The sequence below is a fragment of the Trematomus bernacchii genome, unplaced genomic scaffold, assembly GCF_902827165.1.
Source record: "Trematomus bernacchii unplaced genomic scaffold, fTreBer1.1, whole genome shotgun sequence".
In the NCBI taxonomy this organism is placed as follows: Eukaryota; Metazoa; Chordata; class Actinopteri; order Perciformes; family Nototheniidae; genus Trematomus; species Trematomus bernacchii.
In genome coordinates, this window is record NW_022987524.1 from 2,760,823 (window position 1) to 2,782,926 (window position 22,104).

The window sequence follows — 22,104 nt, forward strand, 5'->3', positions numbered from 1 at the left end:
CTAATCTAATGGTGCTTAAATGGGCCATTCTGCATAATGAGTATTTTAACTTTTGGTACTTAAAGTATATTTAAATGCCATCACTTTTGCCCTTTTGAATGCAGAATTCTTACTTATAACAAAAAAAATGTACACTGTAGTTTTCCTACTTTTACTTAAGAAAATAATCTAAATACTGAATCTCTGTTCCTGTATGTACCTCATCTGAACTGTTCAGAGAGCATGACAAAGAAATCACTATATTTATAACAAAAGAAAGAACACAAATGAATGTGAGATAAACACACTTTTGTAATTATAGTGTAGATTGGATGGCACATATGATGGTTAATTCTATCATTCATTTATTTCCCATTTTTCCAGCTGAAGATGTCAGACTGTGGAGCTGGAGACAGGGAATCGTTGGCTTTAAGTTGCCGCACAGTGTTCATATCAGATCGTATGATGTTCTTCCAGCTCAAAGCCATCAGTTAGGTGACTGAAAGCCTTCATCTCTGTGCCTGGTGCATACCACAGGGTCAGACAGACATTAAAGCAGCTGCTGACAACACTATTTACAAAAAATAATATGCACATAATGGCTTTCAACATTAGATTTTTTTATTTATTACAAAAGGTCAGTAATTTGTCAAAAACAGATTATTTGAAATATTATTTGATTTGTTGTGATCTCTGCAACAAAGCTGGTCCCACCTCCGTCCTTTGAAACTCTACAATTCCTCGTTAGTGTGACTGCTGTCTTTACAGTAGTCTGAAATCAAATCAGAAAAACACAAATAGTTAATGACTCGAGTGTGTGGTGGAAATTCTTGGAATGAGCTAGTCAAAGAGATGGGTCTTTAATCTTTTGCAAAAGAGGCACACAGCATACAGAAAGCTATGTCTCCACAGCCGAGTACAAAAACTGAAACTGAAGAGAGTTTCAGTTTTTGCAATTCTCTGATAATCATAATTCCCAATACAAATGACAACAGTAATAATAGATGAGTGAAAAGGTGGTACTATGTTGATTTATGACATAAACACAAAGAGGGGACTTGCACTCTGAGTGTGTGTGAAACACCCTGAAGTGTGTGTTCAGTATGGAAACCAACCCAAAAGGGAAGAATCAGCAATACAAATGATTCAATAACCACCGGAGTTCACTGTGCAAGGTCATTTTTGTATATCGTAGCAGAGGGGAAGGCATTCAACTAAATGAAAATATTGAAATCAGAAACAAGCAACGAAAAGACCAATGTTAAATGTTTTTTGAACAAAGCATGTGGGTCATTTATCAAAGCTATTAATATTACAAATACTTTTCAATTATTTTAATTCAGCTCATTCTCCATGACCTTTTTCAAAGCAATATTATAGAGCTATCCTGTGTGATTGGAATGCTGCTGCCAAGTTATTAAACCCTCCAACATGAAGTTATTAAACCCTCCAACAGGAAGTTATTAAACTCTCCAACATGAAGTTATTAAACCCTCCAACAGGAAGTTATTAAACCCTCCAACAGGAAGTTATTAAACCCTCCAACATGAAGTTATTAAACCCTCCAACATGAAGTTATTAAACCCTCCAACAGGAAGTTATTAAACCCTCCAACATGAAGTTATTAAACCCTCCAACATGAAGTTATTAAACCCTCCAACATGAAGTTATTAAACCCTCCAACAGGAAGTTATTAAACCCTCCAACATGAAGTTATTAAACCCTCCAACAGGAAGTTATTAAACCCTCCAACATGAAGTTATTAAACCCTCCAACAGGAAGTTATTAAACCCTCCAACAGGAAGTTATTAAACCCTCCAACATGAAGTTATTAAACCCTCCAACAGGAAGTTATTAAACCCTCCAACAGGAAGTTATCAAACCCTCCAACAGGAAGTTATCAAACCCTCTAACAGGAAGTTATTAAACCCTCCAACATGAAGTTATTAAACCCTCCAACATGAAGTTATTAAACCCTCATCCAGGAAGTTATTAAACCCTCCAACATGAAGTTATTAAACCCTCCAACAGGAAGTTATTAAACCCTCCAACATGAAGTTATTAAACCCTCCAACAGGAAGTTATTAAACCCTCCAACATGAAGTTATTAAACCCTCCAACAGGAAGTTATTAAACCCTCCAACATGAAGTTATTAAACCCTCCAACAGGAAGTTATTAAACCCTCCAACATGAAGTTATTAAACCCTCCAACAGGAAGTTATTAAACCCTCCAACAGGAAGTTATTAAACCCTCCAACATGAAGTTATTAAACCCTCCAACAGGAAGTTATTAAACCCTCCAACAGGAAGTTATCAAACCCTCCAACAGGAAGTTATCAAACCCTCTAACAGGAAGTTATTAAACCCTCCAACATGAAGTTATTAAACCCTCCAACATGAAGTTATTAAACCCTCATCCAGGAAGTTATTAAACCCTCCAACATGAAGTTATTAAACCCTCCAACAGGAAGTTATTAAACCCTCCAACATGAAGTTATTAAATCCTCCAACAGGAAGTTATTAAACCCTCCAACAGGAAGTTATCAAACCCTCCAACAGGAAGTTATCAAACCCTCTAACATGAAGTTATCAAACCCTCCAACACGAAGTTATTAACCTGTTAAGCCCTGAGCCTGTTTTTCAGGTCTCAGGCTCGAAAATGACATTCCCAGAACAAATGACCATATCTTCCCTTCTAAAAGGGTTAAATTAATAATCTTTTTTCTCAAAGTAATGATAAACCTGTGAGTTGGATGTAGAAAAGTCAGAATCAATATAGATGTTTTTTATTTTAAAGAAAATTTAGATTTTACATAGTAAAAAACTGTAAATTATAGTGTCCGTCCAAAAATTCTTTTTTACTTATAGTGAAAACTACCCTTGGATGATGGGTTAGTAGACTAAAAGCTTTAGGAATCCAAAGTACAACATATAATAAGTACCCTGTATCAAGATTGATGCAAAACAAGTGACATTTGACCTTTTTAGAGAGATTTAGCAAAAATAAACCACTTCTGGGGTCATTTGGGTGGATTTTTCATATCTCTGGCCCCCCTTGCTCGATTTTGATGGTTGACACCTCTTTCTGACCGTTAGAGCCAATAGAATCCAAGGGGGAGTCCCCCACACACACGTTGTGAAGAGAAAAGGTGGGGGCTTCGCGCATGTAATTTTGCATCAGAGTGGACCTATCTCTAGCTTTGACATCTGGAAACGGAAAAGCAGTTTTAATGCTTATGGATTATCAGAAATCATTTCAAAGGGACACAGACACATTAGATTAACCTATGGATTAACTTCAGCAGCGTTTTTATCATTTTAATGCCATTGAAAACCACTTTGGAGAGACTACAGAGCCAAGGTAAAAATCTTAGCATTTTTAGCTACCTAGCGTCACCTATTTTGATGTCCGTTTTTGCTTATAACGTCGCAAATACGTATAATTCAGTGGTAATGTCGGTGTCAATCGATTCTGTGTCACCTCACGATGTGAATCGATGTGTTGGATGTGGTGAAAAGATAAATAATAAGGTTTTGTGAGTGATCTTCGGTGCAGTAAGGTGTTAGCATTTTTCGCTCGTTGCTAATTCAGAGGCTCAGTGTTTATCATTGTGGGTTTTCTTTGAAAAAAAAAAAAAAAAAATGATCAGTTAGATGAGTTTCTTCCCGTTACATGGATATAAAACATTCATAGTTTTATTAAATGAACATGCCCTCAGACACTGTTTCCTGCAAGATGTTGCGGCAGTACCCCGGTACCGGGGTCTCTCGGGCTTAACAGGTTAAACCCTCCAACATGAAGTTATTAAACCCTCCAACAGGAAGTTATTAAACCCTCCAACAGGAAGTTATTAAACCCTCCAACAGGAAGTTAATAAACCCTCCAACAGGAAGTTATTAAACCCTCCAACAGGAAGTTAATAAACCCTCCAACAGGAAGTTATTAAACCCTCCAACAGGAAGTTATTAAACCCTCCAACAGGAAGTTATTAAACCCTCCAACAGGAAGTTAATAAACCCTCCAACAGGAAGTTATTAAACCCTCCAACAGGAAGTTATTAAACCCTCCAACAGGAAGTTAATAAACCCTCCAACAGGAAGTTATTAAACCCTCCAACAGGAAGTTAATAAACCCTCCAACAGGAAGTTAATAAACCCTCCAACAGGAAGTTAATAAACCCTCCAACAGGAAGTTATTAAACCCTCCAACAGGAAGTTATTAAACCCTCCAACAGGAAGTTATTAAACCCTCCAACAGGAAGTTAATAAACCCTCCAACAGGAAGTTATTAAACCCTCCAACAGGAAGTTATCAAACCCTCCAACAGGAAGTCTGCATGTGTCCTGACTAAACTAGCTTCCCTGCCTGACCCCGTTTATTGATTCTAAACTGGTTAGGAAAAGTTGGGACAGTTCCTGTTTCTGTCAGAGAGGGGAGTTCTTGCAGAAGCTTCTCCCGTATGTACTCCCCCAGCTGAGGGAAGGAGCCTCCTTCAGCTGAGAGTGAGACCACTCCGTCACAGAGTGGGAGTGTGTGTGCTGTGTGATAGGATGGAGCGCTGTACCTGAGACTCTGCTGCACAACTCCTCGCTCACATGCTCCGTGTCCCGTCTGAACAACAAGATGATCTCATCCTCCAGATCATCCACCAGCGACTCACACTGGGAGAAACACAAAGCAGAGACCACACACGAGATTAGGTAGAAGCTGAATAAATGTTGGATCCTGAACCCCAGACAAAACACAGGGGGCCGCCATTTTGAAACTAGCTGACGAGGATCCCTGACTTTTTAAATTAGCTTGGCTTTTAAACATTGCTATGTTCAGTCTGTCTGCAATAACCACATCTACAGGGTGTGTCGTGAAGCTCAATGTGAATTCTCAGCATTCCAGTACCCTAGTAAGGATACAAGGAGTAGGGTTAAAACAAACACACATGAAAGCCTTTGAGATTTTATTTCCTGCATGTAGAAACAAACATGATTTTTAAACATCTGTTTTATCTGTTAAATGTTTGGGTTAGTCTAACTTTTATTGTGCAATGATTGTGTAATCCTCTACACACTCGCTTTTGATTGGACAGTACTACAAATGTTTCCTCGCAGCAATGACACACACACACACACACACACACACACACACACACACACACACACACACACACACACACACACACACACACACACACACACACACACACACACACACACACACACACACACACACACACACACACACACACCACACACACACACACACACACACACACACACACACCACACACACACACACACACACACACACACCAACACACACACACACACACACACCACACACACACACACACACACACACACACACACACACACACACACACCACACACACACACACACACACACACACACACACACACACACACACACACACACACACACACACACACACACACACACACACACACACACACACACTTCATTCTGTATGTTTGCACTCACTGCGAACTTCAGAGCGTTGGATGCGTCTGGGCCGTCAAACTGGAAGTGGTTAAAGTCGGGGAAGTCCCCGGGGGCCCCGCCGCTCCTGGGAGCAAACCTCCTGTACTGCTTGTGCTGGGTGTCGGGGTCAACATGGAGGGCGTAGTCGTTCATGCTGTTGCACACCTCCTCCAGGAGCTCACTGAGGTGAGTCTCTGAGCGGGCGAGGGGTACCTGGCCCCCAGGAGAGAGAGAGAGAGAGAGAGAGAGAGAGAGAAAGAAAGAAAGAAAGAAAGAAAGAGAGAGAGAGAGAGAGAGAGAGAGAGAGAGAGAGCAGACGTTGAGCTGATGCTTCCTCTCTGGATCAACAAACTAATGGCTTCCCTCATATTTACCCAGAGTTTCCTGCACCAAGTGAAACATTAACATTTGTACACTAAGCTCCATGTATGGTAAACACAAAGAACATTAAACTAAGCACATGTGTCACTGCCATGGCAACCATGATAACACAAATGTTGAGCCTCAGTGTCTGCTACATCGCAGGGCCCCTGGGGTCAGCAGGGCGGCCCCTTGTTTCCGCAGTGTCTCCTCCATACTCACTAACAAACCTCACCCTCCAACTCTGACTTTTAACCTGCGCATACCCTCCCAACCTCTCCACCCAGTCTCCCCGTCCTCTTCCTCTCCCCCGGTGAAGACACAAAGCCAGGCGCTGGTGTCTAGACGGGTCAGGACAGGTGCAGCGCAGCACTCCCCCCACCCCTGAAGGAGAGCGGGTGACAGGGGGTGACGCCCTGGGGATGAAGGGGCAAGGATGGGGAGGTGAAAAGGGTGAAAGGGTGGGGTGTTATCTTTACACCTCCGAATGGGCTGGAAAAATCCAAAGGGAGTTGGTTTCCTGAGGAGGGTGGGGTGAGTGGAGGACTGAACAGAAGCCAAGTGCAGGGTAAACAGCTCCTCTGCTTCTGCTGGCCCCCGGAGCCCCCTCCACCCTCCAACCATCAAAGGTGGGAATCTTCCTTGTGTTCTTGGTCTAAAGGTGGCAGGGTGGGTGTGGGGGTGTGGCACAGGGAGGAAGAGGGGGTTGGTTGGAGGGCATTTTGTAGTAGATTTATTCTTCCCTGAACCCTTTTGTGCTTTTTAGGAATTGGCAGTGATCCCAGAGCCTACTGGTTACATTAGACGCACGCACGCACACACACAGGATGTCACAAAGTCACAAAGCGCCTCTCCACCATCTGTTTGCCTCTTCCTCTCCTCAAATATGTGGTTGATGGTGGAAACCAGTGGAGCCGCTGACTAATCCCTGCGTGGTCTTTAAGGCCCGCCCCCCTCTTTAACTTCTGCCTCTTTCAGCTGGAGATCCATGAGCTTGACAACACTGTTGTGCTGAGGAGGAAGTGGGTTGGTGAACAGAATGTGTTACAGCACGGGGCCAAAGGTCGGAGGGCGAGCAGCGAGGGATGTAGGTCAGGAAGGCCAATGACGATGAGGTTCACCTATCAATCAAAATGTGTTTGTGATGACTTTGACACCAGTGCTGACATCCACAGAGAGAGGGAAATGAGTCGTTGGCTCTCACTTATAACATTTGTGGAGCTGTCTTTTTGATTACCTACTGATGCTCATGACTTTATGATTTGCTCTAAAACATTTGCAAAATGTTTTGTATTGTTCAACAAACAGCCCAAAAAACAAAGGTGTCCAGTTTCCTATTTTAAAAGAAAATAGTCGTGGAAATGACTTTGGGGCCATTATCAATTCCTTCATTTTGCATTTGTTAGGTTGCTATTGTTAAACTAGTACAGCCTACACATTTTGTAAAGGTTTGGATATTAGCGAAAGTGCCAGATTAAATATTTAAACAAATACAAGGAAAGAGAAAGCATTGTTTATCTTCTTCAATTAGTTTTTAATTTATTATAAATAAAACAACAACATGTACACCTCTTGTGAATATGACGTCTACCCCTGTAAATTAAATACTCCAGTACAAATGATGTCCTGACTATTCAAGTTTTTGCTTATCATTATGAAATGAATGATCGCACTGGTGATAAAATAATGATATCATGTGATTTTGTCCTTCCTAGTTGCTAATGGTTACTATCCCCGGTAACTAAAGAGTATCAATGTGTGGTGGATAAAACCATTTTTTTGTATTTTTATATTATATGGTAATTATAATATGTATTATTTAAGTATCATCTATATGTTGCAGTTGGCATGGCTAAAGCTAAATTAGCCAAATTAAGCTAATGTGGACTATTTTATATAGAGGTTTTTTTTTGTTCAACCAAAAACATTCTTACAAAACTAAAGTGAGTACTACAGATGTCAGGTAAATGTACGGTTACAGCTTAATAAGCAGGTCAAATCACGGCTTATTTTCTCATTGTCTGAAATCCGACATTACGCGAACACAAACGTTGTGTTATGACTGTGGGCCATCACATAACTGCTGAAATGTGACTTTTTTATTGTATATATGAAATTGATAAATACAGAGTCTAAAATCTAAACACAAATTAAATCACATGAAAAAAAATAAAAAAGACAACTCGCCCCAACGGACAATAAAACACGTCGGTCCCGTCTTTATCATGCCATGCTACCAAATGGTTTGGAATTAAAGCCCTTCCTTGCCAGTCGGAGTCTTGTGAAAGGGAGCTGTCAGTCACAGTGTTGTTTGAAGAATGGGGCTGGGGGGCGGGGGGTGGGGGGGGAGAGACCGGTTGGGCCAGAGAATAGGCTTCTCAGGGATGCTATCCTCCATTCAATTCCCATTGGACAAGGAGCCATTATTGCTTGCTGTGGACAGGGGCCTTTCAATTTCATTGTCCTGGTTTTATGGGCAAATGAAGACCCATATATTAATAATAATAATGAAATTGTCATCAAAGCTGCGAGTGGAAGGAGAAGCTGAAATGTCATTTTGACCATAAGATTAGTTCATATTAAATGATAAAGGTTTGATGATAATAATATCACTTCATTATGACAAAAAAGACATATTGAGACATTTGTAATTAGCTGGCACTTCTGAATGTAAATGAAATGCATCCTTATAAAAGCATTCATCCTACTCTAAAGATGTTTAATTCTGAAGAGGATAAAGTATAGCTACATCAGCTGTCACATTTCTTCAAAGCAAGAGGGAACATTTTGGGAAATAATATTTTAGTTTTTATTCATTATTCCAATGAGAAGATCAATGTAAATCCAGGGTGTGGTTAGCTTAGCATTAAGACCAGAACCAGTGGAAAACTGCTAGCCGGGCTCTGTGAAACGGAAAATATGTACTTTTATTAAAGAGTGCAAGGAAAAATATTTACCCGCACTATAATCTCTAAAAACAAATCAGCTGAATTGAGCGTTAAGTTGTATTCAAAGACATAAAGAATTCAGCTGTTTATTTTTTCACTGAAGTACATCACAAACAAGCCTGTTTTTTTGCTAGCCAAATTAGCAACCAGATTAAGGTTAAGTATGGATGCACTTTACTAATTAAACTAGCTAGCGCTAGCTGGTCATTTCATGTTCGTTTAGCTAACAGTGGCCCTGGCTCTTGCCCTAAATCGTCATTAAAATCAGGTGTAGGGAAGCACCCCCCTCACCCCAAACCATACATACTTTTCTTGAGATTAATCAAATATGAAATGTATTATTGAGTTTTAGAGTGTTCCAGTAAGGTAGATTTCTTTGGAAGGTGTACACAGGTTCACATTTCCCCCAGTAAATATGGCATGAGCCCTCATAAAACCGCAAACTGTTGGTTTTATAAATTTGTGTTGGATTTAACAAAAAGGACTTGAGGCAGGCTAATTTATAGAATATCTAATTCACAGGCATTTCATGTGTCTCTGTTTCTCTGTTGAACGATTCCTTTAACAACCTTTGGGCAGATTAAACGCGAAAGCGCTCTGGATTATAAAAAAAATAAAATCAGTTAACTGCATGTCACCTCACTCAGTCACATATTATGTGTCACTATGTCAGCGTGTCATTGTGCATCCTCTCATTCTCAATGCATGACTTCCCATCGGTCACTATGAGATCAGCTCACCGCTGCAACTAAGTTCAATGTCTTTGGAGGCCTTAAATGTGTCATTGTTGCAGCAGGCAGGTTTAACTTTTGTGCAAAAGACCAGCCCCATGCCCCCAGGAAGTCCTACTGTGAGGAGGCCAAAGAGCAGAGACTTAAAACCTGCAAATCCTCCTCACTGATGGCATCTAAGCTGTGACATCCCTCCCTCTCCGATTCACACTAGGTCAAAAGCTGCTGAAAGGAGGGAGTCGGAGGGCATGGGATCAAGGTTTGGCTTCTTCTGTGGCTCAGTAACATTTGATTGAGCAAACAATGCAACAGGTGGAGGTTCGTGTTAGCTAAGGGCAGAGGAGGAGTCATCTCCGGAAGACTATCTGTTCCTGGTTACTATAGCATGACCACAACCCAAACTGTCGTCACTAGAAGAGCTGCTTCATCCACAGTTGGTCAAATACACCAGGGTCTTTAGGATCAAATATAAAGAAAACATAAGTTTGGGTGTCAAGTTGCACAACCATGGACAATTCTAGAAGTATTCAAATGGTTGCTCTAGAGAGGCTATACCTTTAGTGCAGTGAGTGGGTTGGGGCTACATCATGCCATCCAGCTGCCAGGTCCTCAGGGAGGGGCCCGCGTTCTGTTCCTGCACCAAAGCTTTCCTCTGCTTAACCAGTTGCTGATTCTTCCCCTGTTTTTGCCATTTTAGGGCCATGTGATTCATGTTCAATATCTGCACTGGAGCAACTTTGGGTCAAACTTGGTGATGTGATTAATTAGATTACATTTGTTATACGCGTTAAGGTTTCCAGATTAATTGTTAGCGTTAACGCTCACTGATATCATAGTGACCGTCGACAGCTCTAGTTATTATGCTCCAAATATCTGGAACAAACTAGCAGAAAACAGCAGTTCTGCTCTCACTGCTTTTAAATCCAGGCTGTAGACTTTTCTTTCTGCCGTTGCCTTTTATTAAATCAAAGAGCTATTCATATCTCACACTGCACTGTTGTGCCTTTTTTTGTTCTTTTAATATGTACATTTTTGGCTTTTTAATTAATGTCTGAAATGTATAATAATAATAATTTTAAATTCATTCAATTTATAGCACTTTTCAAGATACACAAAGACGCTTAATGTCATTTCATGATGTTCCTTTAATGCTTCTTGTGTTTCTGTAAATGACCTTGGAGTGCCTTGTTGCACTGCCTAACGTAGGGCCTGTTGCACTGCCTAACTTAGGGCCTGCTGCACTGCCTAACTTAGGGCCTGCTGCACTGCCTAACTTAGGGCCTGCTGCACTGCCTAACTTAGGGCCTGCTGCACTGCCTAACTTAGGGCCTGCTGCACTGCCTAACTTAGGGCCTGTTGCACTGCCTAACTTAGGGCCTGTTGCACTGCCTAACTTAGGGCCTGCTGCACTGCCTAACTTAGGGCCTGCTGCACTGCCTGCTGCACTGCCTAACTTAGGGCCTGTTGCACTGCCTAACTTAGGGCCTGTTGCACTGCCTAACTTAGGGCCTGCTGCACTGCCTAACTTAGGGCCTGCTGCACTGCCTAACTTAGGGCCTGCTGCACTGCCTGCTGCACTGCCTAACTTAGGGCCTGTTGCACTGCCTAACTTAGGGCCTGCTGCACTGCCTAACTTAGGGCCTGCTGCACTGCCTGCTGCACTGCCTAACTTAGGGCCTGCTGCACTGCCTAACTTAGGGCCTGCTGCACTGCCTAACTTAGGGCCTGTTGCACTGCCTAACTTAGGGCTTGCTGCACTGCCTAACTTAGGGCCTGCTGCACTGCCTAACTTAGGGCCTGTTGCACTGCCTAACTTAGGGCCTGCTGCACTGCCTAACTTAGGGCCTGCTGCACTGCCTAACTTAGGGCCTGCTGCACTGCCTAACTTAGGGCCTGCTGCACTGCCTAACTTAGGGCTTGCTGCACTGCCTAACTTAGGGCCTGTTGCACTGCCTAACTTAGGGCCTGCTGCACTGCCTGCTGCACTGCCTAACTTAGGGCCTGCTGCACTGCCTAACTTAGGGCCTGCTGCACTGCCTAACTTAGGGCCTGTTGCACTGCCTAACTTAGGGCTTGCTGCACTGCCTAACTTAGGGCCTGCTGCACTGCCTAACTTAGGGCCTGTTGCACTGCCTAACTTAGGGCCTGCTGCACTGCCTAACTTAGGGCCTGCTGCACTGCCTAACTTAGGGCCTGCTGCACTGCCTAACTTAGGGCCTGCTGCACTGCCTAACTTAGGGCTTGCTGCACTGCCTAACTTAGGGCCTGCTGCACTGCCTAACTTAGGGCCTGCTGCACTGCCTAACTTAGGGCCTGCTGCACTGCCTAACTTAGGGCCTGCTGCACTGCCTAACTTAGGGCCTGCTGCACTCAAATAGCGATTTTTTTCTGAATTCCCTAAAAAGCACTCTATAAATAAGATATATATTATTATTATCATTATTACACCACTAATAATGATAATAATGGAACAAATGGGTGGACTGCTGAGTGGACTGATACAGTATATATGAGGCTGGTGGTGTGGCAGTGTATTCTCTTTGCCTCAGTGACATTAGCTTTATAGAAGCTAACATGCATGTTAAACTCTAGGTTGTTTTTATAAAAGAGTGTTGACTTTCACAAAAGGGCCTTATAATTCAAAATCAGAAACCGGTTTATTACCAGGTAGGTTTACACGTACGAGGAATTTGACTTGGTGTCGTGGTGCATACATAAATATTATACTCTGTATTGAGGTCTCTTTAAATAAAATATAATGTGTGAACCCATTCATTTCACAGAAAACAACATGAAGACACGCTGTATCATGGAAGGACTCGACCTACAGATGTTTTCCTCTCAGCATTATCTGCACACTCGATCAGTGCAGCTGTCAGTGATTAAAATCCACCAAATCAATGAGAGCTGGACACCTCAAGATAGCCTGGTCCCTGGGCAGAGGAGGACGTCCAGGGTCCAGTGGGATATGACCTCATTATCCCAGGAACAATAGGATCCATAATCTCACTGTGTTCACAAAGCATCACACACACAGCCACACCAGAGAGCAATGAGCTCTGAGGTGAAATCTACTCTAGTGTCACCTTTATACTTGATTATTCATTTATAATGTTATGCCAGTGACAAGCAATAACTTTGGTCTGTATTACTTCTTGCACTATTTAATGGTTCTTTAAATTAATTGTATTGTTTTGTGTCTTATATACGTATACTGATGTTGCATTGTTGGAAGGTGGAACTTATCTAAACTGTAACTACTTTGCATATCATATGACAATAAAGCCTTGGAATCCTAAGAGTAGATCCAAGCGAGAAACAAGATGCGTTTACTACTAATAAAATGCCTACATAACCTGTGTTGGAAAAAAGAAATGATGCCAACACACTGAAAAAGATGTAGCCTTTAAAGCGCTGACACCACTGACCAGCAAGGTGTGAACTTTCATGTAGAACTCAATAAAAAACATTTTTATAATTATTATTACGTCACCGCGTATACTTCAGCAGAATATCAAAACAACGGCCCAGGGTGCAAAACGCACCAATGAAAGCGACCCTCTACCACACAAAACAACACCTGTAAATAACCCAATTTGTGTTATTTGAAATTGAAAAGGATATTGCATTGTGTTTGTTACTTTCGTTGCAGTTGTATGTCTTAAGTGTAATTTGGCATGCTTTTATTTTGAAGGCGAGTTTACGCTGTTGACAGGAAGTTGTTTTTGCTATGGAAACAAGAAAAGCTTCACAGCGGGTTGAACTTGTCATAAAGTCCGCGATAATAAAACCCACCCATTTAGAGGGAAGATATGATTGGTCAATTGTACTGTCATTTAGTGGGAATGCTGATACAGCATTCCAACTGTTATTCTACGGACAAAATTGTTATTATTCCGCCGGAATTTTGCACCTCTTCTCCTCCTGCATTCAACATCGCAGAAACTCTATTCAAACATCAAAACGTTCAGCTCGGTCGGGAATCGATGGCTATTACTTTTATCATTCATAACTTTCATAATTCCAGAGATACATCCCATAATTCATCAAATTTTTAACCATTGAAGTCAATGGAGAAACTCTTCAGACTTGAACAATCTTCATGCGACTTCAACTGCTAACTGTTCATTCATACTTTCACTCAGAAACCTCATTCCAACTTTAAAATGTTACACATCTTTCTGACATTATTCGTGTAACACAACGATTTCTTCAAATGCCATTGCCATGGCAACACAATGCTCGCCATGAAACACGGTTTTCTCATAACTTCAGTGAAAATGCTTCAAACGGCCCAAAACTTCACAGGTTTGGTAACGATGCAGCCATCAACGCATCTAACCGTATTATGGGGTGTCATCAAATGCCGTTGCCATGGCGACAGACCACTCGCCATGAAGCACGATGTCGCTGTAAGTCCAATGGACACGGTCCGATCGTCCCCCAAACTTCGCTTGTATATCACCGGTCCAGCCCTCAACAGCTCTACGTCAATTATGGGGTTTCTTCAAATGCCGTTGCCATGGCAACACAATGCTCGCCATGAAACACGGTTTTCTCATAACTTCAGTGAAAATGCTCCAAACGGCCCAAAACTTCACAGGTTTGGTAACGATGCAGCCATCAACGCATCTAAGCGTATTATGGGGTGTCATCAAATGCCGTTGCCATGGCGACAGATCATTCACCATCAAGTTAGTTCAAAAGTTTGCAGTTCAAATATTCAAGCCTTTTTACTTTCTTTTCTTCACTCATCACACATTCAAGCCCCCAGCTTTCATGTATCATTTCAATCTAAATTATTCACTTTCTTCTTACACATTACATTTCAGCATAGCAGTTTAGCGTCAGATTTTCAGCATAAAGCATTCCCACTAGCAATTTCTTCAGGAATTGCATTCTCTAGTTTGACATTACTCTCTCCTTCAGTTACTATAGTGGGCCCTCTGTGAATTTACAGCAGGACCACCAATCAGCTCCTGTCTTCACAGGAACTCGCAGAGACGGCTAAAGGAGCTTCTTTCATTTAACCCTTCACATTCAAACAGAAACTGAATAGGCAGATTCGAAGGATTTATTTATCTGGAAATGTTATTTTAAATACAATTAAATCAAGTTATTTTGGTAAAACTAATGAAAAATATAACAACAACAAAAAAATATATATATATATTTAAAAAAATATATATATTTTTTAATGTTTTTAAATATTATTTTGTAGAATATCTTAGGCCCTCAGAGAGGAGCTAGAGGGACCTGGCGGCTCTCCACTGTGTGTATGTACCGAGAGCTGTAGGACAGGGGGGGACACATCAGTTTACTTTACCTTTTTGTCTTTCATGGTTCCGTCAGGGTTGAGTCTAAAGCTGCCAACGTTGATGGTTTTCTTTGGGTCAATCTGGCTGATCGAGTAGTTCAGTTCGTCAGCAATGGCCTTGCATGCTGGGAAACAAAGGTAAACCTCAGTGATGGCAACAAACTGCTTATTGTCATGAATTGAATTTTGTTTAGTAGGTTCTTTAAATAGAAAGTTCAAGGGTAATTTGTGTTGACTGAAGGGTACTCAATGTTACTGTTAATAAATGATACTGACTAACATGTTTAAGCTGTTTAGGACAAAGACGTCTGACACTGCAACCCTATGTGTGTCCAATGCACTCATACATCTCATGAGTTTCTGACAACAAGTAAATCGTGTGGCTGTCATTTTTCATTTTATGATCTGGATTTCATTTTAGAATATTTAGCCATCTTGCTTATAGGGCACATTTCAGGCAGACACACCACCACACTTTATCATGCTAGGTAGGGGTCGACCGATTATCAGCCTAACACTATAAACTGAGGAGTGATTCCACTGAGTTTAATGTATTATCTTCACTCTGCTGTTAACTGCTCGCATGTTAAGAAGTATCTGATCAGTGATGCACTGCAGCGTCCAATCAGTGAGCGATACACAGTAAGGGGGCAGGGCGAGTGTCTGAGGATTTCCCTGAAGGATGGTCTGGTGGTTCATTGGTTATCGCTCCTCGCTCCTCCGGCACAATTAAGCGCCATGGGACGCTCCTTAAGATGGTTATTACACAAAACTCTACTTCCGTTGAGAGAGAGGACTGAGGAGCGAGGAAATGATGAATTATGCGGCTTTCACACCAGCGCATTTCCCTTTCGAGCTCCTAGCTAGAGCTTTTCTGGTTCAGCTCCGGTTTCCCTTTTCTGCTCCCGCTCTGTTCACACCGCCCAGCTGCCGCTGCTGCGTCATGGCGTCACCGTTTACATCGCTGATTTCCTCCCCAACGGAGCTCACAACAACAACAACGGGGGGTGACTGCGTCGGGTCGATGATCGTGTTGCTTTTAATCATACGAAGCCAGATTAAATTAAATAACGACTTCTCCAACCTTATACTTTTCTCCAGAGTGCCGTGGTTCATTGTTTATTAATGTGTTTCAGCGGCATTTACCGACCGCTGCAGTGCTGGCTGCTCTTCCACGGGAGTTTATTCTCCCGTTAGCTCCGGGTTAGCTCACACGGCTCTAAAGTATTCACTGTCTGACTGTCACACAAGCAGCTGATACATATCCCCAGTTCCCCTTAAGTGAATGCGTGTCAGTCTGAATTGACGCTGTTTGGCATCACAACGCTGTTATGAAAGTTTCTCTGGTATAACATGGGTGATGTTAGCATAGCAACCGAAGCTAAACTGACTACTTGCTAAGCCGTTTTCTACAGGCACATTTTACCGGCGTATTTTTCATTATGATTCTACTTGTGATAGTCGGACATGACAACCTGTGCAGCCCATGTATTGATTCCATCCGATAGCTGCTATAATAACAAACAAAACATCTGCCTGCTCTCCACAATGATCAATAACAGCGAACGGATGGTCAAAGTAAGGTACAAATAAACAGAATCACACGAAGCCTGGTTAGTGTTGCCTGACTTTATAAAGTGTTTTTTTTTTTTATAAGTGTGTGGTTGCCTTCTAGTCACTTTGCTCAGCACTACTGCTTGTATGCAGGCATGACGAGACTCTTCAGTCGACCCATGTTCAGGGGAGGTGGGTTTAGTTTCCTGCACGCCTCGACGTAAGAGAGACGTAAGCGACGCCGCCTCTTAGCTCCGAAGCTCTTGCCTCTAGACCGACAATTTTTTGGAGCTGGAAGTGAACCGCATTCCGGAGCTATGACGCGGCGCCGCTGCGGTGTGAACAGGAAAAACCGGCGCTTTTCCAGCTCCAGCTCCGAGCCGGAGCTGGAAAAGCGCCGGTGTGAAAGGGGCATAAGAGGCCTGAGGTCCAGCAGCCCTGGTCCAGCCGTACACTTATTCTCTTTACTTCCCAATTGTTTTTATTTGACAAGTTAACCTCCTTTATTTATGCTAAGTAATAGCAGAAGGCAGTAAATGTGGAGGGACAGACACTTCTGTTACCCTTCAAAACACGGGATTGAATTCAAATGTTTTTGAACAACAGCAGCATCTTCAGTACTTTAGGGATGAGTGACTCACCGGAGCAGTAGAGCTGCTGGTCCCTCTTCCCCTGGCTGCTACTGATGAACACAGAGAGCACCATCATAGTCGCATGAATAATCCATGAGGCCATATTACAAACCTAGCAGGACAGACAGTTATATTAGCAGTGTGATTAGACAGGAGCGCATTCTCAGGAAACCAACGTAACATACATACGTAACATTGGTCAAGGTCATTTAATAAACCAAACAAGTGACACAATTGCATTTTCCATTCAACTGAATTATCAACACATAAAGTGCTGGGCATTCATTCATTAGCATATATTTGTTTATATAATTTAGTGGGAATGTTGATACAGTGACAAACATGGAGGGTGACAGGAAAGACAACGAACCGACATGGAGCACAGGGGAAGACAAGACTAAATACACAGAAGGGTAATCACAGGACAAGACACAGCTGGGCAGGGGAGGCAGAAACACAAGGGCAACAGGTGAACACAATCAGGGCAAACTCAGGAAGGAAGACCAGACACAGGGAGAACAGAATTTCAAAAATAAAACCATGACTAGACAGACAAAAACTAAAATCGTGACAGTGCAGGTGTAGCTGTTTTTCAGGGTTCTCCAGCAAGATCACATCGAAATGGAAATAGAAAATGGCACTTTGAGTCATTGAAAGGTTTGGATATTTGAAAAGTTATGTTTATATTGTAATATTGTCAGAGGCAAATTAATACCAGTTGTATGAGAGTATTAAAAAGACTGTTGAAATACTCAGTGGTGGCTCTAGGCCTGGGCATCATGAACAGCCACTGATGTCCTATAGCTATCTGTGTGCAGCTTCTGACACTTATTTGATGCTTGAATAAAATATACTTGTTTGAACTTTGTGTCTCTAGGCTAGCTGGTTTGTGTAAGTAGCCTTTTGTAAGTGCTATTATAATGATATTACTAGTTAGTTTTTAAGAGTTCACACATACCTTGAAAACCCCAGTTTTCAGAATGAGTATAGTTGTTGGTCAGACACACATCCCAGTACTTTGTAATGTGGATAACTTTCCTACCAGATGAACAAATCATTAACCAGACTGGTAGGCCTACCCGTTACATCAGCTAGTCTGGTGAGAGGTCTGGTGTTTGTGCCGTGCAAACTGGTTTCACTGGGATGGATTCAAACTCCCTGCCTGAATTATTGTCTCAGTCTGCCATAGGGGATAGGCTGTGAGGGATAGTAACTAAGTACATTTACTTAAGTAGCCTACTGTACTCAAGTACAAGTACATTTTGAGGTACTTGTACTTTACCTGAGTATTTTCACTTTATGCTACTTTATACTTTACTCCAGGGCCGTATCCACCATTGAGGTCACCGAGGTCCGGACCTCTGTAATTTTTTTACCTGCTTGTGTTCATCAGGACATCATATGACCAGCAGATCCTGTGTGAACGCTCTATGTTATTCAGTGGACGTCCGACAACATGCACACTAACTTATATTGCAGCTATAGGCTATACTTTGGTTTACATTGCGTGAATAAACTAGCTAGAGAGCTAAAGTTAATTACATTCATCCAATGTCAGAAGGATTACCTTTTAACAAACGTTGTAATGCTTTTCTTTCATTTCAATTTGAGTAAAACATTGAAGATATAACATTGTATTGTTTTATTTTTACACTGACTCAGATATAATGAAAAGACTACGTCAGTCGAAGCTCAGCTTTGGTTAGGAAGAGACAGGACAGGCAGAGAGAAAGAGAGAGAGAGAAAGTGATGGAAGTCAGGGAGGAACTGCAGGTTCAGTCACACAAAAGAATGTAGGCTTAATAACCCCATCTATCTATCTATCTATCTATTTATCTATCCATCTATTTATTTATTTATCTATCCATCCATCCATCCATCCATCCATCTATCTATCTATCCATCTATCTATCTATCCATCTATCTATCCATCTATCTATTTATTTATCTATCCATCTATCTATCTATATATCTATCTATCTATCTACCTATCTATCTACCTATCCATCTATCTATCTACCTATCTATCTATTTATCTATAACAATAGTCTTCATTTACACTATAGACCAGGGGTCGGCAACCCCTGGCACGCGTGCCACCAATGGCACGCGGCACCGTAACCAGTGGCACACTAGGAATAAGTGGAATAAGTGTACAAAATATTTATTTTATTTTCGGATCCTGAACGAGACCGCCGCCAGAGCGCGTCTCCCTGTTACCTGCAGAAGGAAGCCATGCACGCAACGCAGCCCCACTCAAAAAGGCCGATCGCGAGACGTAACATACAAGACACTTTTCTCTGTGTGCGGCAAAACAAGCTCGCCAAAATGGCTTCACTAGTCTGGCAGTATTTTAAGGTGTCCGAAAAAGACAATAAAATAGCGGTATGCAACGTGTGTGAAGCAGAAATCCTGCAGCTCCACCCGCTGTGACGGACCGGTGAGCGGAGCAGAACACACACTAAGAGTTAGACCTAACACACTTAGCTATTTGATCTACCTTTGGAACTAGTTATAAATATATTTATTCTTCACTGTCACTCATTACTGGATCAGTGAGCTGCATGAGATACTGACAGGCTGTCAGGAGAGAGAGAGGGGGAGAGAGGAAAAGAGAGCGCTTCCGCTCATTTCCCCCGTGTTATTATCCAAAGTTAATGTAAACTTGAATAATGTAGGCTACTTCATTTGAATGTAACAATTATGTTTGTTGTTGTTTGTGGAAGCGCCAGTGAATGAGCCCCATTAACTGAGTTTTAAACATCACTTTTCACGAGTGTTTTCGTCGAGCTCTTCAACACCCCCGTTGATAATTCACGATCGTCGGCACGCTGATAAAACATTTTTTTTTAGAATGGCACTTCATATCAAAAAGGTTGCCGACCCCTGCTATAGACAATAGGCATAATTTTAAAACAACATACATCTATTGCAGTTATGATGTCATAATAACATACAATTGTATAAAACACATTTTGCTTGCATTTTTGTTCTCTTTTGAGAATCAAACAAAACAGATTTAAATAAAAAAAATAATGCAAACAAACAAGTGAAATGAACTAAATTGCTGAATTGCTTTTAATTCACTGGCAGGAGCGACAAGTGAGAAGGAGCAACAAGTGAACAACGAGGGAGAGATTGAACAAAGAGAAAGAGTAGAGGACAGAGAGAGTAATGAACAGGAAGAAGACAGAGAGACTAAAGAAGATGGAAGAGAGGCTGCAGGTTATGGAAAGGAGAGAGACATGGAAAATGAATGTTGACAATATTGTGTGATCATTTGAGCCTCTTCTGCATGTCCAGATCATTCATAGTAACAATCAACTGATTCTTATGCATTACACTTTCAAAAATAATGTATTCTGCAGCCCACTGACATGGTTTGAAATCAATATATTATCCAATTTGTGACCCCCCACAGGACTTAAAAAGCACCTAACTAGATCATGAAAACCCCACAAATCTCGGGGGGGTATATCCCCGAACCCCCCTAGCATGTTCGGACCTCGGTATTTAGGAAATCCTGGATACGGCCCTGCTTTACTCCATTACATTTTGGAAGCCATCTTTAGGCTCTCCCCTTCCCTTACCTGACAGAGGCAGCCTAAATACCAAACAGCGACAGACAGGTGATCAGCCTGCAGCCCACCTGTGCCCCCCTGTGAGCACCTGCGTCATGTTCTTCTTTATTTTGTTGTTTAGGAATTCATTACGGATCGACTGGGAGATTACCGACATATTACTTGCATTTGCAATTTTAAGTTCAGTTCTGAGCATTGCGTTATTAAATGACAGATGAGCAAACATGAACTATATTGAACTAGCCTATATATTGTTAAATGTCGCTGTGGAGTGTGTTCATCGGACGCCAGCGGCATGTCTTACCTGACAGGAGCTCCACAGCGGGCTCTCTGACTGATGACCGCCGAGCTGTCACTACTTTACCCTGTACATGTTAATATTTCATCTATGATCAGCACTCGCAGCTTACATTCAAACTACACTACAAGTTGTACATCTCCGGTCAAAACTTTCAAAGTAAAATTCTCGTTGAACAACACTTTGCTATATCTGCGTAACACACGGGGATTGAGTAAACAATTAACATGTAGGAAGTAATACACAGTAAATAATATTTATTTTTCTAAAATGGCATCTTTCACTACTGTGTTTACTTCATTCAAGCCCTTTCCTGCTTTTATTTTGAAAGCGCAGTCCGCTGAATTCCTCTCTCGCTCCGCCTGGTTCCTACTGACTTGACGCATGACGGTGAAGCTTCACGTGCTGGCCTGTGGTTGAGCCACGTTCACCCGTCAACCATCTGCTGAACCAATCATATTCAAGACTCGAAGAGCACAGACCAATCACAGCTGCGGCCACAAATACAAGAAAACAGGTAACAGCTAAAGGAAGTGGTGGGAAGTAACTAAGTAAATTACTCAAGTACTGTACTTAAGTACAATACTTGAGTATTTCCATGTTATGCTACTTTATAATACTTCTACTCTACTATATTTAAAAAGGGAAATAATGTAATTGCATATATTTAAAAGCTGTAGCTACTTTTAACAAAATGCATCTCTAAAAATAAGAGTAACTCTTCAAGTCACAAAAGAGTCAAATTGTTTAAATATATTTTGTAAAGTCAACCAGAACTGTGTTTATCTACAACAGTAAAATGCTACATAATGCAACAATTTTGTCTAGAAATGTCACATATATAATTATATACACACATAAAGGCAATTTTTCTGCCGAATGAGTACTTTTACTTTTTCTACTTTAAATACATGTTGCTGATAATACTTTTGTACTTTAATTAAGTTAGATTTTGAATGCAGGACTTATAATGAAGTATTTTGAAAAACAATGTATTGGTACTCAAGTAAAGAATCTAAATACTTCTTCCACCAACCTTTTTACCTGATATGGTCAGACAAACAAAATATGCAATGACAAGTGTAATAGTTTACACTTAATAATTGAATGCTGAAATGAAGTAGGGTTAACTATCAAGTAGTAGGCAACTTCCAATCAGGAGCTCCCGTCTCTGCTGAGGCAACACACTGTCTCCTCCTACCTGAGT

The 22,104-nt window shown here is 41.5% G+C and overlaps 1 protein-coding gene across 1 annotated transcript; it reads right to left on the bottom strand.

The window, feature by feature from the left end:
* Positions 1–578: 578 nt before the first annotated feature.
* Positions 579–21,009, bottom strand: cnpy1 (canopy FGF signaling regulator 1). The gene is made up of 6 exons (XM_034119426.1): positions 20,904–21,009; positions 17,028–17,130; positions 14,842–14,957; positions 5,477–5,689; positions 4,545–4,641; positions 579–751 (listed from the first exon to the last, which is right to left on the bottom strand). Exons 2-6 carry the CDS (start codon positions 17,119–17,121, stop codon positions 711–713), a joined length of 561 nt encoding a protein of 186 aa, XP_033975317.1. The 5' UTR covers positions 17,122–17,130; positions 20,904–21,009; the 3' UTR covers positions 579–710.
* Between the last annotated feature and the right edge of the window lie 1,095 nt (positions 21,010–22,104).

What these genes read in the sequence shown, in the direction of transcription:
- cnpy1 (XM_034119426.1), bottom strand. Translation starts at nt 17,121, where the DNA reads ATGGCCTCATGGATTATTCATGCGACTATGATGGTGCTCTCTGTGTTC. An exon ending in CCAGCAGCTCTACTGCTCCG is followed by an intron (nt 14,958 to 17,027) that starts GTGAGTCACTCA and finishes TTTGTTTCCCAG; the next exon opens with CATGCAAGGCCATTGCTGAC. An exon ending in GTTGTGCAGCAGAGTCTCAG is followed by an intron (nt 752 to 4,544) that starts GTACAGCGCTCC and finishes ATTTGATTTCAG; the next exon opens with ACTACTGTAAAGACAGCAGT.